A 15,301-nucleotide genomic window follows, 5' to 3' on the forward strand; every position below is an offset into this window, starting at 1 on the left:
CTTCCAGGCTTGCAGGGTATCCTGCCACTGCCCTTCTGTAGGCCCAGCCGGCCAATCAGAGCTGTGGGTTTGTTCCCCAGCAAACCAGCCAATCACATGCACTCTGAAATCTCCTCATTTTTGCTCCTTTGTTGCTGCTCCTAGCCTACCCTTGACTACCTGCAAAAGAGGGGCTCCTGCAGGTGGGGGGACGGGCTGAGCTTTTACTGGGGCTGCATTAGGCTGTCTGGGTTTGTTCTACCAGGGTTGGAACCAAGCTGTTGGTGAGCTGAGGTGGTTGGGGGAGCTTGTGGGGGGCGGTGGCTAGAAGAAATTGTGATCTCCAGCGCTCGCTCCCCTCCTGCACAGGAAGACGGCCCCAGGGTCCCTCCATTAGCACCCTCTTGCCCCCCCCCCACAGGGTGGCATCCCAAGCAACCAGCCTGGCTGCACTATGGGCACTCCTTGGGCGGCATGGCCCCTGCCCTGGCTTCCTTTCCCCGGGGACTCCGAGGTGCTCCCACCAGGCTGCCTTTCTCCCTTTGCTGTCCAGCCGCCCACAGCCTGACTCGAAGCACCTTGGCCTCTCCCCGAGGGAGGATATGAAGGGTGTGCCCACAACAAGTCTCCGGCAGAGACAATAGGACAGGAATGCATTAGCTTCCGAACAAACACTGTGTGGGCTCGCACAATTGCCTTGGATTCTCGTCCAAGAAACACATTTCGCTGTTCCAGGGTGCCTGCCCCGGCCCGCCCACACTCCTTTCTGTGCCAGAGACTTTGATGAGTGGGCTGCTCCTCCCCCCACCCCGGGGGCCTTCAGCCCCCAGGTCGGCAGCCCTGTCTCCTCCATCCCTACAGCTTTTCTTCCAACGAGCCATAGCAGAGAAGAGGGACAGTCCTGTCCAGGCAGAGAATGGCCTGCCCACCAGGGAGTACCTGCTCCCTGCCACTGCTTTTAAACCATTTTTAAATCGTGGTTTTAAAAAAAGCAAGCATAAAATTGGCCATTTTAGCCATTTTAAAGTGGACGGTTCAGTGGCATTAAGTACATTCACATTGTTGTGCGACCATCACCACCATCCGTCTCCAGACCTTTTTCATCTTGTAAAACTGAAACTCTGTCCCCATTACACACTAACTCCCTTGTCCCTCTTCCTCAGCCCCTGACAACCACCATTCTACTTTCTGTCTCTATGAATCTGTTCCAGGTCCCTCATATAAGTGGAATCCTACAATACTTGGCCTTTTGTGCCTGGCTTATTTCACTCAGCATAAGGTCTTCAAGGTCCGTCCATGTCGCAGCATGTGACTGATAGGATTCCCTTCCTTTTTAAGGCTGAATAACATTCCGTTACATGGATGGACCACATTTAGTTTATCCATTCATCCATCAGTGGACACGTGGGTTGCTCCCACCCCTTGCCTATTGTGAATCATGCTGTTGGGAACACGGGTGGACAAGAATCTGTTCAAGTTGCCACCACTTTCTGAGATTTGCTTGGAGTTAAATGAAGCGTTGTCTCCAGAAGACCCCAAATAGAACACGCATAAACAACAGAGTTGGCCCCCTCAGTGTACCAGCAGGGATTCATTTATCCAGAAACTAGCTGTCTTTTAGGAAAGCAAGCCATGAAGAAATGGAACACAAAACAGGTAAGTTTTGGCCAAGACAGAAAAGGGTGGAAAGGTCTTGCCCTTGGACATTGCCTACAAAGAGCAAGTCAAGGACGGATTCCTGAGAAGCCAGTTGACCACCCAGAGACACCGGAGCCTCTCAGAGTGACACTGACAGGGGTCCTGGGGAGGGAGCCCCGTAGCGTATGTCAAGTGCTCCCCCGGGGTAAGGCCAGCCGGCCTCTTGTTCCACCACACAGAGCAGCAGGGTGGGACTTCCCAGCTGTGATGATGGGGGCTGAGGGGACGTCCTCTCTGCAGGCCTTCAGCTCTAAGGCTCCAGGGGTCCGCCCTCCAAAGCTGGCAACGGACAGGCCGAGATAGCATTTGGGGGAGGGTAGGACGTGGTCTGCAGCACCCGTTCCCCTCCCGAACTCTGCATCCCAGCAACTGCAAAGGAAAAGTCCAGTGAAAGCCTCTCAGTCCTCCTCCACTTCCTTGAGAAAACCCAGCAGGCCGTTTGCGAGAGGGCCTATCACTCCATGTGATTCTTGGCTTAACACAGACTTTCCCAAACAACCAGTGGAAGATAAGGTGGGAGGAGAGGCTCTGGGGTGAGAGCCTGCCCACAGCCCTGCTTGAGAGTCCCCACCCTGAGTCTGTTCCCCCAGAGCCCGAGCCCCCCAGGGAGGGAGCAGGCCTGTGGGGGTTTGGGTGTGCAGAAGGGAGGAGGTAGTCCAGTCACTAAGATGCGGGAAAGGGAGGAAGAACGGGAAGCCCTGGACCGGCTCTGCAGTTCTGAACCGTCACCGGGGAGCAGACGGAGGGCAGGGGGGCCTCGGGCCACAGAAGGAAAGAGACACCTGCTCATCCGGGCAAAGTGCTGCAGAAGCCTGAGGCTCCACGAGGCTATCCACGCAGTGCGGGCAGACGTCGGAGGACCACTTGGAGGGAGAAACAGTCACACTTCAGAGCATCTAGTATTTGTCCGGCCCCGGCTGTTCATAGTATTTCCCATCATGTTACCTCCCATGTCCCGAAGCCCCAGGACCCCTAAGAAGCTGGTCTCAGAACGGAACATGATCCCAGGTTCATCTCAATTTCCCGTGACGGTCATTACCAGCACCTACTATGTGTCAGCCAACATGCTAGGTGCACGCAGAGCAGGACCCCTTTCCTCCTTCCCATAAGCTCCCAGTTCTGCCTGCTCCCCTCGTCCCCAAGTGGCTGCCACCACCCACTCTGTCTCTGGGAGTTCCCTTCCCACCAGATACCCCACTTTCCCCCTTTCTTGTGATTTCTACCAGCAATTTTTATTTTAAGGTTTCTCTTCCTGCTAGGCACTATGGGAAACCTATGCAGGAACAAAGTTACCATCAGAAAGAAGTCCCAGCAAACCTCACAGAGTTCTCTTAATATTTGTCCTCATGTTCCGTGCAGAGTCAGTGGGGCTACGCCCACCTTCCGCCCGAGACAGTCAGGGCCCTCCAAGTCCTGGAACCAGCCCCTCCCAGAGCAGGCTGGGTTGGATGCTGGAACCAACCCGTGGTCCAGTACCCATGACTTGGTACACCTGCTGCAAGGTGAGTCACCTCCCCCCAGCTTTTTCCAGAACCTGCTTCCAGGGTTTGCTAGATGAGAGAGGTCCTTCCTAGTGTGACCCCCAGAATTCCCCCAGACACTGACTCAGTGGAAGCTTCCCTTGGCTCCCCTTGAGGGTCTGCAGCCCTGTGGGGCAAGAAGACTCCAGAAGCAAACACCGGCATGGGGAGGAGGGTGGACAGCTGTGTGCTGCAGAGTATTCCTCTGTGCAGATGTATCATCATAATTTAACCAGTCCCCTTGTTGGTAGCCATTCAAGCTATTTGCAAAAGTGCAGCAAAAACCATATATTCATGTCATGGTGCGTATGTGGGCAGCGGCGGGGCACGTGTGGAATAAATTCCTGGAAGTAGTATCGCTGCTCCGAGGGTTTGTACACTTGTAGTGTTGATAGTTATCACCAAATTGCCATTTAGAAAGTCATACCAACTTCTGTTTCCACAAACACTGTACGTTTGCAGACACACTGATGATAATTTTGTGCCGTGTCTGCTCTGACAGGAGAAGTCTGTGGGGTGGAGGTATCCAAGTCCCGCTCACTGTCGCCTTTCTAAGCGCGTGCACTGGGGTGAGTTGCCCTGGGGCTGTGGCTCAAGCTTAGTCCCTCCTCACTCGCAGACTTTCCCAGATGGGTGGGTTTTCTCCCTGCTACTCAAGGCATATTTGTTAGCAAATACTTCCAAGTGCTTACTATGTGCCAGGCACTGTGCCAGGTTTCGGGAAGAGAATGGACCAAACAGGCCTTGCCCTCCTGGAGCTTGCCTTCCCCTGGGGGAGACAGCAGACAAACAAATAGATCGTATGTCAGGGGTGAGAGATGCTGTGGAGAGAAGTAAGCCAGGAGGTGAACTGCGGGATCACTTACACACAGGCCGGTCAGGGAATCCCTGGTGGATGAGGTGATGTCGGGGCAGAGCCCTGAGTAAACTGAGGAAGGAAGGTCTGCAGACAGGTGGTGGCTGAGAATTCCTGGGTGACAAGAGCACAAAGGCCCAGAGTCAGAAGTGTGTCAGTGGGCAGAGCATGCCCGCCAATGGCCGTCAACGCCTGTCACTGCATGGCCGACACTGTTACCTTCCCCGGCTTGTCCCTTGCTCTCCACCAGCTCATCATTTGAGCAGCCTGAGACCTACTTCTGCTCCTTCATCCCCAAATGACTTCTTTTTCGGTGTGTCTACTGTGGGACCAGTTAATGCCCAGCCCTGCAGAGATACAAAGAGGAAGGAGGTCTGGTCCCTGAGAGCATCTCTGGTCAGAGCAGCCCACACTGATCTGGCCCCTGGACTCATTTGACATTTAATACATGCATCGTCAGCCCCCCTCTGATGTGACTGCTTGTGGCTTCTGCTGGGGGAGACCCTGGGCTGGGTGGATGGCTGCAATATGACAGGAGAAGGGGGAAGTTAAGGAGGGTGTGTGGAATTTGGACTTCGAGTCTACAGTGAGAACAGTCCCCGGGGTTGTGTGTGATTTCACCCTTCTTGAACGCGTCATGCCCAGATCAGAAACCTTGACTCTAGTTCTCGGTTAGTGGACAAGGAAGCTGACCCTAAAAATGCCTTCCTCTTGTGCTCTCTCCTTACCCTCCGCCCTTCCTTTAAAACAAAAAACAAAAACAATGCATAAATCACATCGACCCACATTTATCGAATCCCTACTGTTGCCAGGAGCTGTGCTAGGTGTTAAAGGGCAGCGGAGATGAACGTCACACTGCCCTGCCTTCAGGAGGCCACAGTTCACATTGGAAGATGTCTTGCCACTTGTGTGGAATGCTGAGCGGTGGGAAAGGCAGGGGGTGCTCGGGAGTGAGAAGCAGGGGCGGGTACCATGGGCTGGAGTGATCCAGAAGTCTCCAAGGAAAGCTGGAAAGTGACCTGGGAAAAATTGGAGGAAAGGCAGAAAATAACAAATATTGGTGATGCTGTGGGAAAGTCAGAACCCTAGACACTGCTGGAGGGAATAAAAAATGGCACAGCCACTGTAGAAAACAGTTTATCGGGTCCTCAAACAGCTAAACGTGGAGTTACCACATGACCCAGCAATTCCACTCTTAGGTGTGTACCCAAGAGAGATGAAAACCCATGTCCACACAAAAACTCGTACACAAGTATTCATAGCTGCCTTGTTCACGACAGCCAAAAAGTGGAGACAGCCCAAATGTCTATCAACTGATGAGTGGATAAACAAAACGTGGCGTATACATACAGTGGAATATCTTCCAACCCCAAAAAGGAATGAAGAACTGACACATGGATGAACTTTAAAAACGTTATAAGTGGAAGAAGCCATTCACAAAAAAAATCACGTATTATATGATTCCATTGTATAAAATGTCCAGAATAGGTAAATCTATAGAGATTAAGGGGTTAGGGGTTGTCAGGGGCGGGGGTGGCGTGGGAAACGGGACTGACCACTAATGGGTACAGGTTTCTTTCGGGAGCCATGAAAATATTCTAGAGTTAGTAGTGATGTGATGGTCGCACAACTTTGTGAATCTAAAGTCACTGAATTGTATGCTTAAAAATGGTGAACTTGAGCTTCCCTGGTCGTGCAGTGGTTGAGAGGCCGCCCACCGATGCAGGGGACACGGGTTCGTGCCCCGGTCCGGGAAGATCCCACATGCTGCGGAGCGGCTAGGCCCGTGAGCCATGGCCGCTGAGCCTGAGCGTCCACGTCCGGAGCCTGTGCTCCGCAACGGGAGAGGCCACAACAGTGAGAGGCCCGCGTACCGCAAAAAAAAAGAAAAAAAAAAAAGAAAAAATGGTGAACTTGATGTTACGTGAGTTATGTCTCAATTTAGAGAGAGAGGGAGAGAGATTGAAAGAATGAAATGCAGCACATAGAGAAAAGGCTGGACGGGGGGTGGCCGGTCCCCGTGCTGACCCTCCTGGCCGTGGCCTTGGTCAGGAAGCAATTCCAGCCTCTGGAACGGTCTGTATGGCTTTGCAGGCTCACATTGCTGGGCCCGTGGAGAAGACTGCTGTGATTTCTGCAAGTCCTCCTATAGCCAGGGCCCAGGAGCACCTGAGACCATGGCTGAACCCCTCTCACTAATCAGGAAATCTACGCGAGTTTCAGTTTTGCTGACCAGCTGCTCATAGCTGATGATCCCAGCATGCCCGCCGCTGCCTTCAAACCCACCTGTGGCCTTGCTCTGCTGTGGCCTCTAGTCAAGCCCTCTGACCTGGCTGGGATGCCCACGCTCCGTGACTACGGCGGTCCTCTAGCTGCTTAGATCCCGTCAGAGAAATCACTGCTTCCTGGGGCAGTGCTCCTGCTGCCCTCCGGCCTTTGGGGGCTGCCTCTCTGGCCCGCCCCTTGGAGATGCTTGTTCTGGGCTGTAGGCGGCTGAGAGCAGCGCACCCCCCTAAGCGGAATTCTCTGCCGCTCTCTTCCAGCTCTTGCAATCTCAGGATGTGAAGGAAGATGCCGTCCTGTGCTGCTCAATGGAGGTAAGCAGCGTGGCTTAGACACCTCCCACCTCAGACCCTGTGCGTCCCTCTCGCCTTAACAGTTATGGGGGTCAAGGACCACTGGAGGCATCCACGGGTCCAGGGCAAGGGCGTGTCGAGCGGGGCTGGTGGCGGACGGCTTCCTGAGTGGATGTGGACTTCTGCTGGAGGAGAGGGAACTGCCAGCTCTCTGGCGGGAAGGATGGAGTGCTAGCATCGTCCACTCTCCCTCTGCCCCCAAGACCACCTCCTCCTCGGCCAGGTGCACCACACAAATGACTTAGGAGATTCTAGGTGATGCCCTGCACCCCACATATCTCCTTTGGCTTCAGTGGTGTGGGGTTTGGGAGGAGGTGCTGAGGCTTGAACCCCCAGGTTGGCACTGTCCACTTCCAAGCAGCCCCCATGGGAGGTCCCACTCCTGTTCCCAAGGTGTGACCACTGCTCTCTGGGATCTTCCTTCAGACACTTGGCTTTGGCCCAGTTACAGGGACAAAGCTGTGCCTTCAGAAAACAGTCCAAGGGGAATTCCCTGGCAGTCCAGTGGTTAGGACTCCATGCTTCCTCTGCTGAGGGCACAGGTTCGATCCCTGGTCGAGGAACTAAGATCCTGCAAGCCACACGGCGTGGCCAAAAAAAAAAAGAAAGAAGGAAAGGAAACAGCCCAGGGACATTCAGAGTGGAGCGTGGTGAGAAGAGGGGATTCCAGGGCCCACACGCAGGGCACGCCGGGGCTCCAGGCAGGGTAGATAGGAGGGGAGGAGAAAGCATGGTCCCTGCCCCCAGACAGCTTGTGGTCTGGCTAGAGATAGAGACCTCTGTCACATGCACAGAGTGGATGGAACGGTGTAGAGAACGAATATGGGTACAGAGCATGCATCCCTGAGGAGTTAGGGGAGAGGTCAGAGTGGGCCAGAAAGGTCAGGGAAGGTTTCGTGAAGAAGGCAGAGCCTTGAAAACATGGGTGGGCTGAGGCTGGAGGTGGGGCAGAGACGGGGACTTAGATTATAGAGAGAGGAGCCGCAGGGGCTGCCGGCCGAGGGTGCGCTGATCCAGAGGATCGGGACTCCTTCTTCCTAAAGGGGCTTTTCGAGATGACCAGGGGCCTCTCTTGGGGGCAGGCCCTCTGGCTGCCCTCCTGCCCCAGTTCATATTTCTCTCCTCCCCTTCGCGTCACAAGTGTGGGCAGGGGTCAGTTCTGGGGGTGTGTAGGTGCAACTGGGGGCAGGAGAGAAGGAAAGAGAGAAACAGGAGACCTCATCCCCGCTCTCGGGTTCCACACGGACACATGCAGGTAATAATGACCAAGTTCGTTTCCAGAGAGACATCCCAGCAAGTGAAAATTGACACGGTGCCACCTGATCACTCTTGAAGGAAGCAGGTCACACAGCCATTGAGGGTGTGGGCGATAGTCAAAGAAGGCTTCCTGAGGGAGGGGAGGCAAGTGGATGAAGGGAGAAGCAGCGTGTTCCCGGTGAGGCCTCTTGGCAGCCCTGGGCAGCAGGCAATATTCTGACCCCTCTTATTCCTCCGGCAGATCGGGTATTCAATGGGGGCTCTCGCACTGGCTGTGTCCACCCTCCACACTCTCCATCCTCCTGCCCTGTGGCAGAGGCCTGGGCCTGCACCTTCCTGGGATAATCCAGCTATTTCCCGTTCCTGCCCCCAGCACCCCTAACCAAGGTGGGTCAGGAGCCCTTTCAGGGCCCAGCTCACGTCCTAACCCCACTTCTCTGCCCGCAGCTGCAGAGCACAGGCCGACTGCTGGAGGAGCAGCTGCCCGAGATGATGGCGGAGCTCCTGGCCAGCGCCCGCGACAAGATGCTGTGCCCCTCGGAGTCGATGCTGACCCGGTCCCTGCTGCTGGAGGTCATCGAGCTCCACGCCAACAGCTGGAACCCTCTGACGCCCCCCATCACGCAGTACTACAACAGAACCATCCAGAAACTGACAGCCTGACAGCCAGGGGGCCTGGCGGGTGGCCCGAGGGCAGCTGGGGCCCTGGTGCACAGAGCCAGATGGACAGGCGGGAGGACAGGGGTGGCCCTGCCGGCAGAAAGAAATGGGGAGGAAGGCAAGCAGAGCCGGCGGCCAGTATGGAGCCAGACGGGGAAGGGACCAAAGCCCTAGGAGGAGCGCCCCCCTACCCGAGCCCCCCAGCCCGAGCATGCGGCAGCTCACACCAGTAAGGGAAGCATGTTTCTTCCTCACGGTGGCCCGGCCCTCCCCCTCTTCACTTCCACTCCTCCCCACACCCTCCCATTCAACACGTCCCCGGCAGGGCTGTGTGCAAGGGGTTCATCTCTGCGACTCCTCAGAGGCCTTGGCAGCCCGCACGCAGGGTACAGCTTGGGTCAGAAAGGACCTCAGAAGGCTGAAAAAGTGGGTCGGAGACGGGCTTGCATTGTTCCTGCATGCTGTCAGCCGCAGTCGCCAACTGGCAGCAGGCGACGTGTAGCAGATGTCCGGGAGGACAAAGGCAGGCACGGTCCCCATCAGCCGCCCGTAATTGACGGCCTTTGTCCTTACGGCCGAGCAGGGGGACAGAGGCGTCTCCTCTAACCTTCAGGCTCCACCCTCCCCACTTCCAGCCTCCTCCCTTCAGCCCCCAAGCTGCAGGCCCAGGGGGCCGGGGGCGGGCCTGGGGCCTGGAGGGGAGATGGAGTTTTTCCTTCTACTTGCACTCTTTTGTTTCATTGTGTTTTATTTTTTCAAAAGTCAGCTGCTTTGAAGTCTCCTTTCTCAACGCAAAGGGCCCCGCAATGTGATCACACAGCCAGCACCGCGAGGACCCCCTGATGAGAGGGAGATCAAACCCGGCCCCCTCTGGAAGGATTCTAGCCACAGACAGCTTGCCAGTAGCCAATTAGGGTAACTGGAAACTTCTGCCCCGGTAGGGGAACCCGCTGGAACCCTGTGCCCCTCAGGCCCCGGCTTCCAGTACCTCTGTTCTCTCTTTTTCTAGCTTCCTCCCTCAAAGGGCTGATACTGTCGCTGCTGGGAAAGCATTAAACCCGTCCTGCCCTGGGGCCTTATAGTGAACTGGGCTCAGAACGAGGCTGGCGAATTAAAACCAAAACGCCTGGTGATGCTTCCCCGCTCCACACACAGGTCTTGTCCCAGGCTCTCACTGGAGAGAGAATGGGGGGGCCCCGCAGGGCTCCCCAGGGCTAGCTAAATGGGCTGTGTCGGTGCCCTAGCCCATAGCCATGGTCTGTGCCCCGGGAGGGCTGTGGCACTGCAGCCCCAGCTCCCAGGGTGAATTCATTGAGTCGTGGGGACCATCAGGGGACCCAGCAAGCCACCAGCTTTCCAGGCTGGGAATGAGGCTGGGGGTTCTTGGAGGGGCCGAGTCCTGGGAGCAGCTCCTTCTCTGATGGTTAGAAAAGAGGATGCGTGTTGGGCCCTGGGAGGCTGGCTTCGGGTTGTCACTGGTGTCCGCACAGCCCATCTCCTGGTCTGGAGCCCACACTTTGATGAGCCCCTGCAAAGCAACCTCAGAGCCCAGCAGCTTCCTCACTTGCTCCTTGGTTGAGGCCAGTCCTTCTCTGGGTCACCTTGGAGGCCCGCTGGTTGCCTGGTCCGGTCAGGCTGGAGGAAATTCCCTTTGTTGAGTCTCGGAGAGCAGGCAGGTGGGGTGGGGAGCAGCTTCCTCCGTACTTCCTGGCTTTCCCCACCAGCTGCCACCTGCCTGCTGTCCCCAGAAAGAGCCTGTGGGGGACAAGGCATGGGGGCACAGTTTACCTGGAGTGGGTCGGTCACCTCTGCCAAGGAGCCCACGCTGCCCCTGGCCTCTGCCTTCGCCCTCCCGGCCCCTTCCTCTCAAGCTTCTCCTCACTGCCTTTCCTCCTCAGCCTACACCTTTGGCTCAGCCTGGGACCCAGGGACCCCAGAGACCCCACAGGAGGCCTTGAGGGAAGAGCCGGGCTGATATTAGGATGCTTAGAGAGGGCACCAGGGAAATCATGGTCCTGAGGAGTCGGCAGCCCAGGCCAGGCAAGCAGCCACGCCCGGGCAGCCCTCAGAGAGCCGCACCTGGGCTGAAATGGGCCCTGCTTCCCTCCAGTGGGGGGTTGTGTGTGTGTGTGCGTGTGTGTGTGTGCACGCACGCGCGGGCATGCATGAGCACATCTACTGAGAATGAAGCAGGGCCCTGGAAGAAGAGAGAGGCCTGCGAGTGAGGTCGAAAGTCGAGGAGGCAGGGGAGTGGGTCTCCCACCCCTACCTTGGGCTCAGAGAGCGAGCTTTATGAAGGGGCCCCAGATACCACGGACTCAGGGGGCTGACGTCCCCTGGAAAGCCAAGCAAGTAGCGTCTCGGGCACTGTGAACCTAATGCCCTTCCTCCTAACAGCCTTCCTTGGTGGTCTTGCCTCACGGCCAGCCCCTCCTTGACTGTTAGGACCAGAGGGGGAAGAAGCGAGGTATAAATATGTAAACATATATAAATATATTTTTAATTACGTGTCGTGTCACCGTGGCTCCAGACATATGGTTTGCCTAGTATATTCCATTGCTTGAAGGCGCTTCCTGGCCGATCCGAATAACAATTTAAGCTGTTTTTCTAAATGTGGGTTGCTGCTACTTTTTCAGACATGGAAGGAAAACATCAAAAACATTTTTTTCTTAAGGAAATAACAGTAAAGCCTAAAATCTGAGACACTGAGGCAGCTTCCCACGGGAGACTACTCAGACAGGAACTGGGGGGCAGAGGCGGGCGCCCCCAGACCTCCGCCCCCTCCCCAGGCCAGATCCCCCCTGCTGAGTGAGGGAGGCCCTATCCAAGTTGACCTCTGAATGTATTTAATGGGAGGCTAAACTGGATATTGAGTTTCTAATGCTTGCGTGGCTTTCCCTCCTCGCCTGTGGCTTCCTTGGCACAGAGGCGGCAAAGTCCAGCCAGCTGATGCGGGTCCTGTCTCGGTCTCTCCCCCGACAGTCAAGACGAGGTAGTCATTGTTTTCCTCTCAGGCAGCCGGCCTGTTCCTGCTCCCATGGCCTTGTGGCTTTGCCTAAGCTCCGGGACCGCAGCCCCAAGAAGGCCCCCAGCCTCCCCCGGACAAGGCGGGACCCCACCATCCTCCACGAGAGTGTGCACCCCCCAAACCCACTTGCGTCTGCTCGTCCTTCCTTAACCAGTCTGTACACCTTTAAAGTTTGGGGATCATCCTGTCCATCCATGTAAATGTAAATGTTGGCCGAGTCGGTATTTATTCTAATTTTTATTTTATTTTATTTTCTCTGAGGGATGGGGAGGGGGGTGTGGGGAACGTACCACTGATCACGCCCTGGGCAGCTGCAGGGGCGGGGGCCCAGACAGCCAGGCCGCCACAAGAGCAGCCCCACGGGGCTGCCCAGACGCCAAGCCCCAGTCTCTTATCTGGCATCAGAAGCCGGCCAGTGTTCCTCGTCCAACAGACTGTCCGGCCTGCCCATGGAGTCCTGTCCCTCAGCTGCCGGCACTCTGTTGGGAAACCTCAGGCTGAGCCTTTGAGGATGCAGATCAGAGAAATGTCAACTTTCCTCTGCTCGGGACACTTGCACAGAAGGGCTGCCCGCTTCGCCTGAGCCAGCTGGGAGCCTGGTGACGGGTCCTACCTCCCCGGAGCAGGGGCCTGGGGCTTCCCGCCAAAGCTGCAGCAGAACCCTGCTCATGCGACCACCTTCCCTCCCTCGGTATGTCCTGCTTTCCAGCTGAACCCAAACTACAAGTGGGTTTAAAAAATAAACCACACCAAAAACAAAAATGCCCTGCATCTGTGTTCTTTGTGTGTTTGGCAAAGGAAATCTCTCCCAAAGGCTTTTGTGCCTCAACAGGTGCTGGCAGAGGCCTCAGAGGAGCCCCTACCCAGGTGATGAGCTAGTGAGAAGATTCCCCACAGTTGGGCCACTGTGGGGAGGGGGCGCCTGGGGGCTGGGGAGGGTTGGGGAGGAGTGGTCCAGGATACCATGGGTGAAGGAGACATATACCCCCTTCCTCCCAAGCCCGGGAACTGTGGCCTATCCAAGGTGGGAGGATTAAGCCAGTCCTGCACAAAATCACTTTTCCGCTAAAGATTTGGTTTGCTGTGTGCTTAACCACTCCACTCCCCAAACCTACCCCTCCCATGAAAAAGTCACTGTGACATCTGGCAATGACCCGTTTTAAAAAGACTGAGACTTGGGCCTAGCCTAACAGCCTCTAAAAGTCAGCAGCAAGTGGCTGTTCTGTCCCCGTGAGTCAAATCAGTCTTTCATCAAAGGGTCCCAAATCCCATCCATGGCGAGACACTGGGGACACTGCCTCCTGGTAACAGGTCCCCCTTGGGGATTCTTTCTGGCTGGAACTTGCCAGACTTTCAGTTCCTCAGAGTGGCACCCAGAACATCCACACCCTTCGTACTTCCCTGGTCTGGCCAAGGTGGTGGCCAGGCCAGCCCAGGAGCCTGGTGAGGGTCTGCAGAGACTGGTCCCTGCCCATTACTGAGTCACATGACAATGTGAGGTGCTAGCCAGAAAGAAGTACACAGGTTGGTAGAGGGAGATAACTTTTTTTTTTTAATTTTTGGTCTCGTGCCGCGTGGCATGCAGAATCTTAATTCCCTGACCAGGAATTGAACCCGTGCCCCTGCAGTGGAAGCGCGGAGTCTTAACCACTGGACCACCGGGGAAGTCCCAAGGGAGATAACTCTTTAATTAAGCAATTGACCTTTGTCAGCCCGAAGTTTTTTACAAAAATACAGAGGGGTAGGAGCAGAAAGTGAGGTCAAAATGAAAGGTGTTAGAAGGTGGGGAAGAGGGTAGGGAAGGAAAAATCTTACCATACACTGTTCACCAAAAAGAAGAGATTTTTCTGGGTGATTTAGTTCTGGTTTCAGAAAGTTTTAAATTACTGAAAATTATGAAACAAATACTCCAAATAATAAATGTTTCAATTCTGCATTTCACCGCCATCTCTGCTGATATGTGTTATCTGTCGTGCTGAGGGTGGGTTACCTTTGTACTGGGGTCTATAGGAGAGAGGGACCGGAAGACTGTTTCGGATGAATAAATTAGAACACGCACGCACACGACTTGTAAGGTAGTACCAAGGCAAAGATAGCAGAAGAAGCAAGGATTGAGATGGTAGAAGAGGAAGAAGTGGTTATACTTTAATATTAAATGTCTCTCATCCCCACGGTTCTTTTCAGGGCACTCCATACACTGTCTCAGGTGGTTCAGTGATATAGGCAGATGAACATTTTTGATTCCCATTTTACAGATGAGAAAACAAAGGCCCAGAGAGGTGACACGACTGACCCAGAGCCCAAGGCCAATCAGTGGAAGAGTCAGGGGCCAGAGTGAGAGCCAGGTGCCCCTTCCCCAGCCCAGAAAGCAACTGTGTCCTCAGCAGCCTCTGCTCTGACTGCTGTGAGCACCACCCCAGGAAGCCGGCCAGTCCCACCAGCCAGACAGAAGGAGCAGCCAGCTGCCCACTGAGACCGCCATGGGCAGGCTACATGGTCTTCCTTCCCTATCCGTGGAAAGGAGGAGCATGGTGAAATACCCCAAATCAAAGGATTGCAGAGGGGTGGGGAGGAAAAGGAGTCACATTGCAAAGTTTGGTGCTATTCTATAAAAAGATTCATTGTGACATCTTACAAGCTGTCTGGTTGGATTCCCTCCAGGCCAGGGGTCCTCAAGGTGGGTGGGAGGTGAGGGAGACCCTCCTGGGGGGCATATCCAGGGGTGGGGTCAACATCCAAATTGCCTGGGAAATTTTTCAAACTACATGTTAAGAAAGGACACACACAGGGCTTCCCTGGTGGCGCAGTGGTTGAGAATCTGCCTGCTAATGCAGGGGACACGGGTTCGAGCCCTAGTCTGGGAGGATCCCACATGCCGCGGAGCAACTAGGCCCGTGAGCCACAACTACTGAACCTGCGCGTCTGGAGCCTGTGCTCCGCAACAAGAGAGGCCGCGATAGTGAGAGGCCCGCACACCGCGATGAGGAGTGGCCCCCCACTTGCCACAACTAGAGAAAGCCCTCGCACAGAAACGAAGACCCAACACAGCAAAGATAAATAAATTAATTAATAAACTCCTACACCCAACATCTTCTTAAAAAAAAAAAAAAGAAAAGAAAGGACACACATATAAATCAACGTTTTCAGAATTCTGGCATAAGGGAGCCGCTCTTCTTACTGGTGGGCACACACGGTTGAGGCCGCCACCCACCACTCCAGGAGCACAGCATGTGATGAGCACAGAGATCAGTCCCAGGAATGCAGAATTAACACACAGAAACAGTGGGCAACGTTGCTGCCTTCCTCACCCCAATTTGCAGTATTGGGACTTCTCATCCAAGCTGAGACCAGGCTGGCCAGCACATTGGCAGTGGGGGAAAGGGCTCCAGGATGGTCCTGGCGTGTGGACAGAGTATATACCATGGACTCAGGGCCATGTTATGACTCTCACGGGCCCTGGGCCCTTATATGCCTCCATAGGCCCTTCCTCCTTAAAATAATATAAAAATTGTATTTTATGACTATATTGGTATAAAGACAAATATATGAATATTCCTTATTAAAACATTTTCTTTCAACCTAAAAATCCATTTCTTAATTCTGATTTTGAAAGAGCTGAGAACATCTTCCAGGTCCCTAAAGTTGTCTTATGTCCTAGGTACTGTGC

The 15,301-nt window shown here is 54.9% G+C and overlaps 1 protein-coding gene across 5 annotated transcripts in view; it reads left to right on the forward strand.

Annotated features, from left to right (window-relative positions):
* The window catches only part of CTIF (cap binding complex dependent translation initiation factor), a gene marked incomplete at both ends in the record, with an annotated part of 231,005 nt that extends 222,396 nt beyond the window's left edge, over window positions 1–8,609 (forward strand). For all 5 annotated transcript variants that reach the window (XM_079718264.1, XM_079718265.1, XM_079718263.1 and 2 more), the window contains 2 exons: window positions 6,597–6,650; window positions 8,394–8,609. In XM_079718264.1, coding sequence (XP_079574390.1) covers window positions 6,597–6,650; window positions 8,394–8,609 — 270 coding nt within the window. The remainder of the gene's footprint in view (window positions 1–6,596; window positions 6,651–8,393) is intronic.
* Between the last annotated feature and the right edge of the window lie 6,692 nt (window positions 8,610–15,301).

Source organism: Hyperoodon ampullatus (genome assembly GCF_949752795.1).
Source record: "Hyperoodon ampullatus genome assembly, chromosome: 13".
In the NCBI taxonomy this organism is placed as follows: domain Eukaryota; kingdom Metazoa; phylum Chordata; class Mammalia; order Artiodactyla; family Ziphiidae; genus Hyperoodon; species Hyperoodon ampullatus.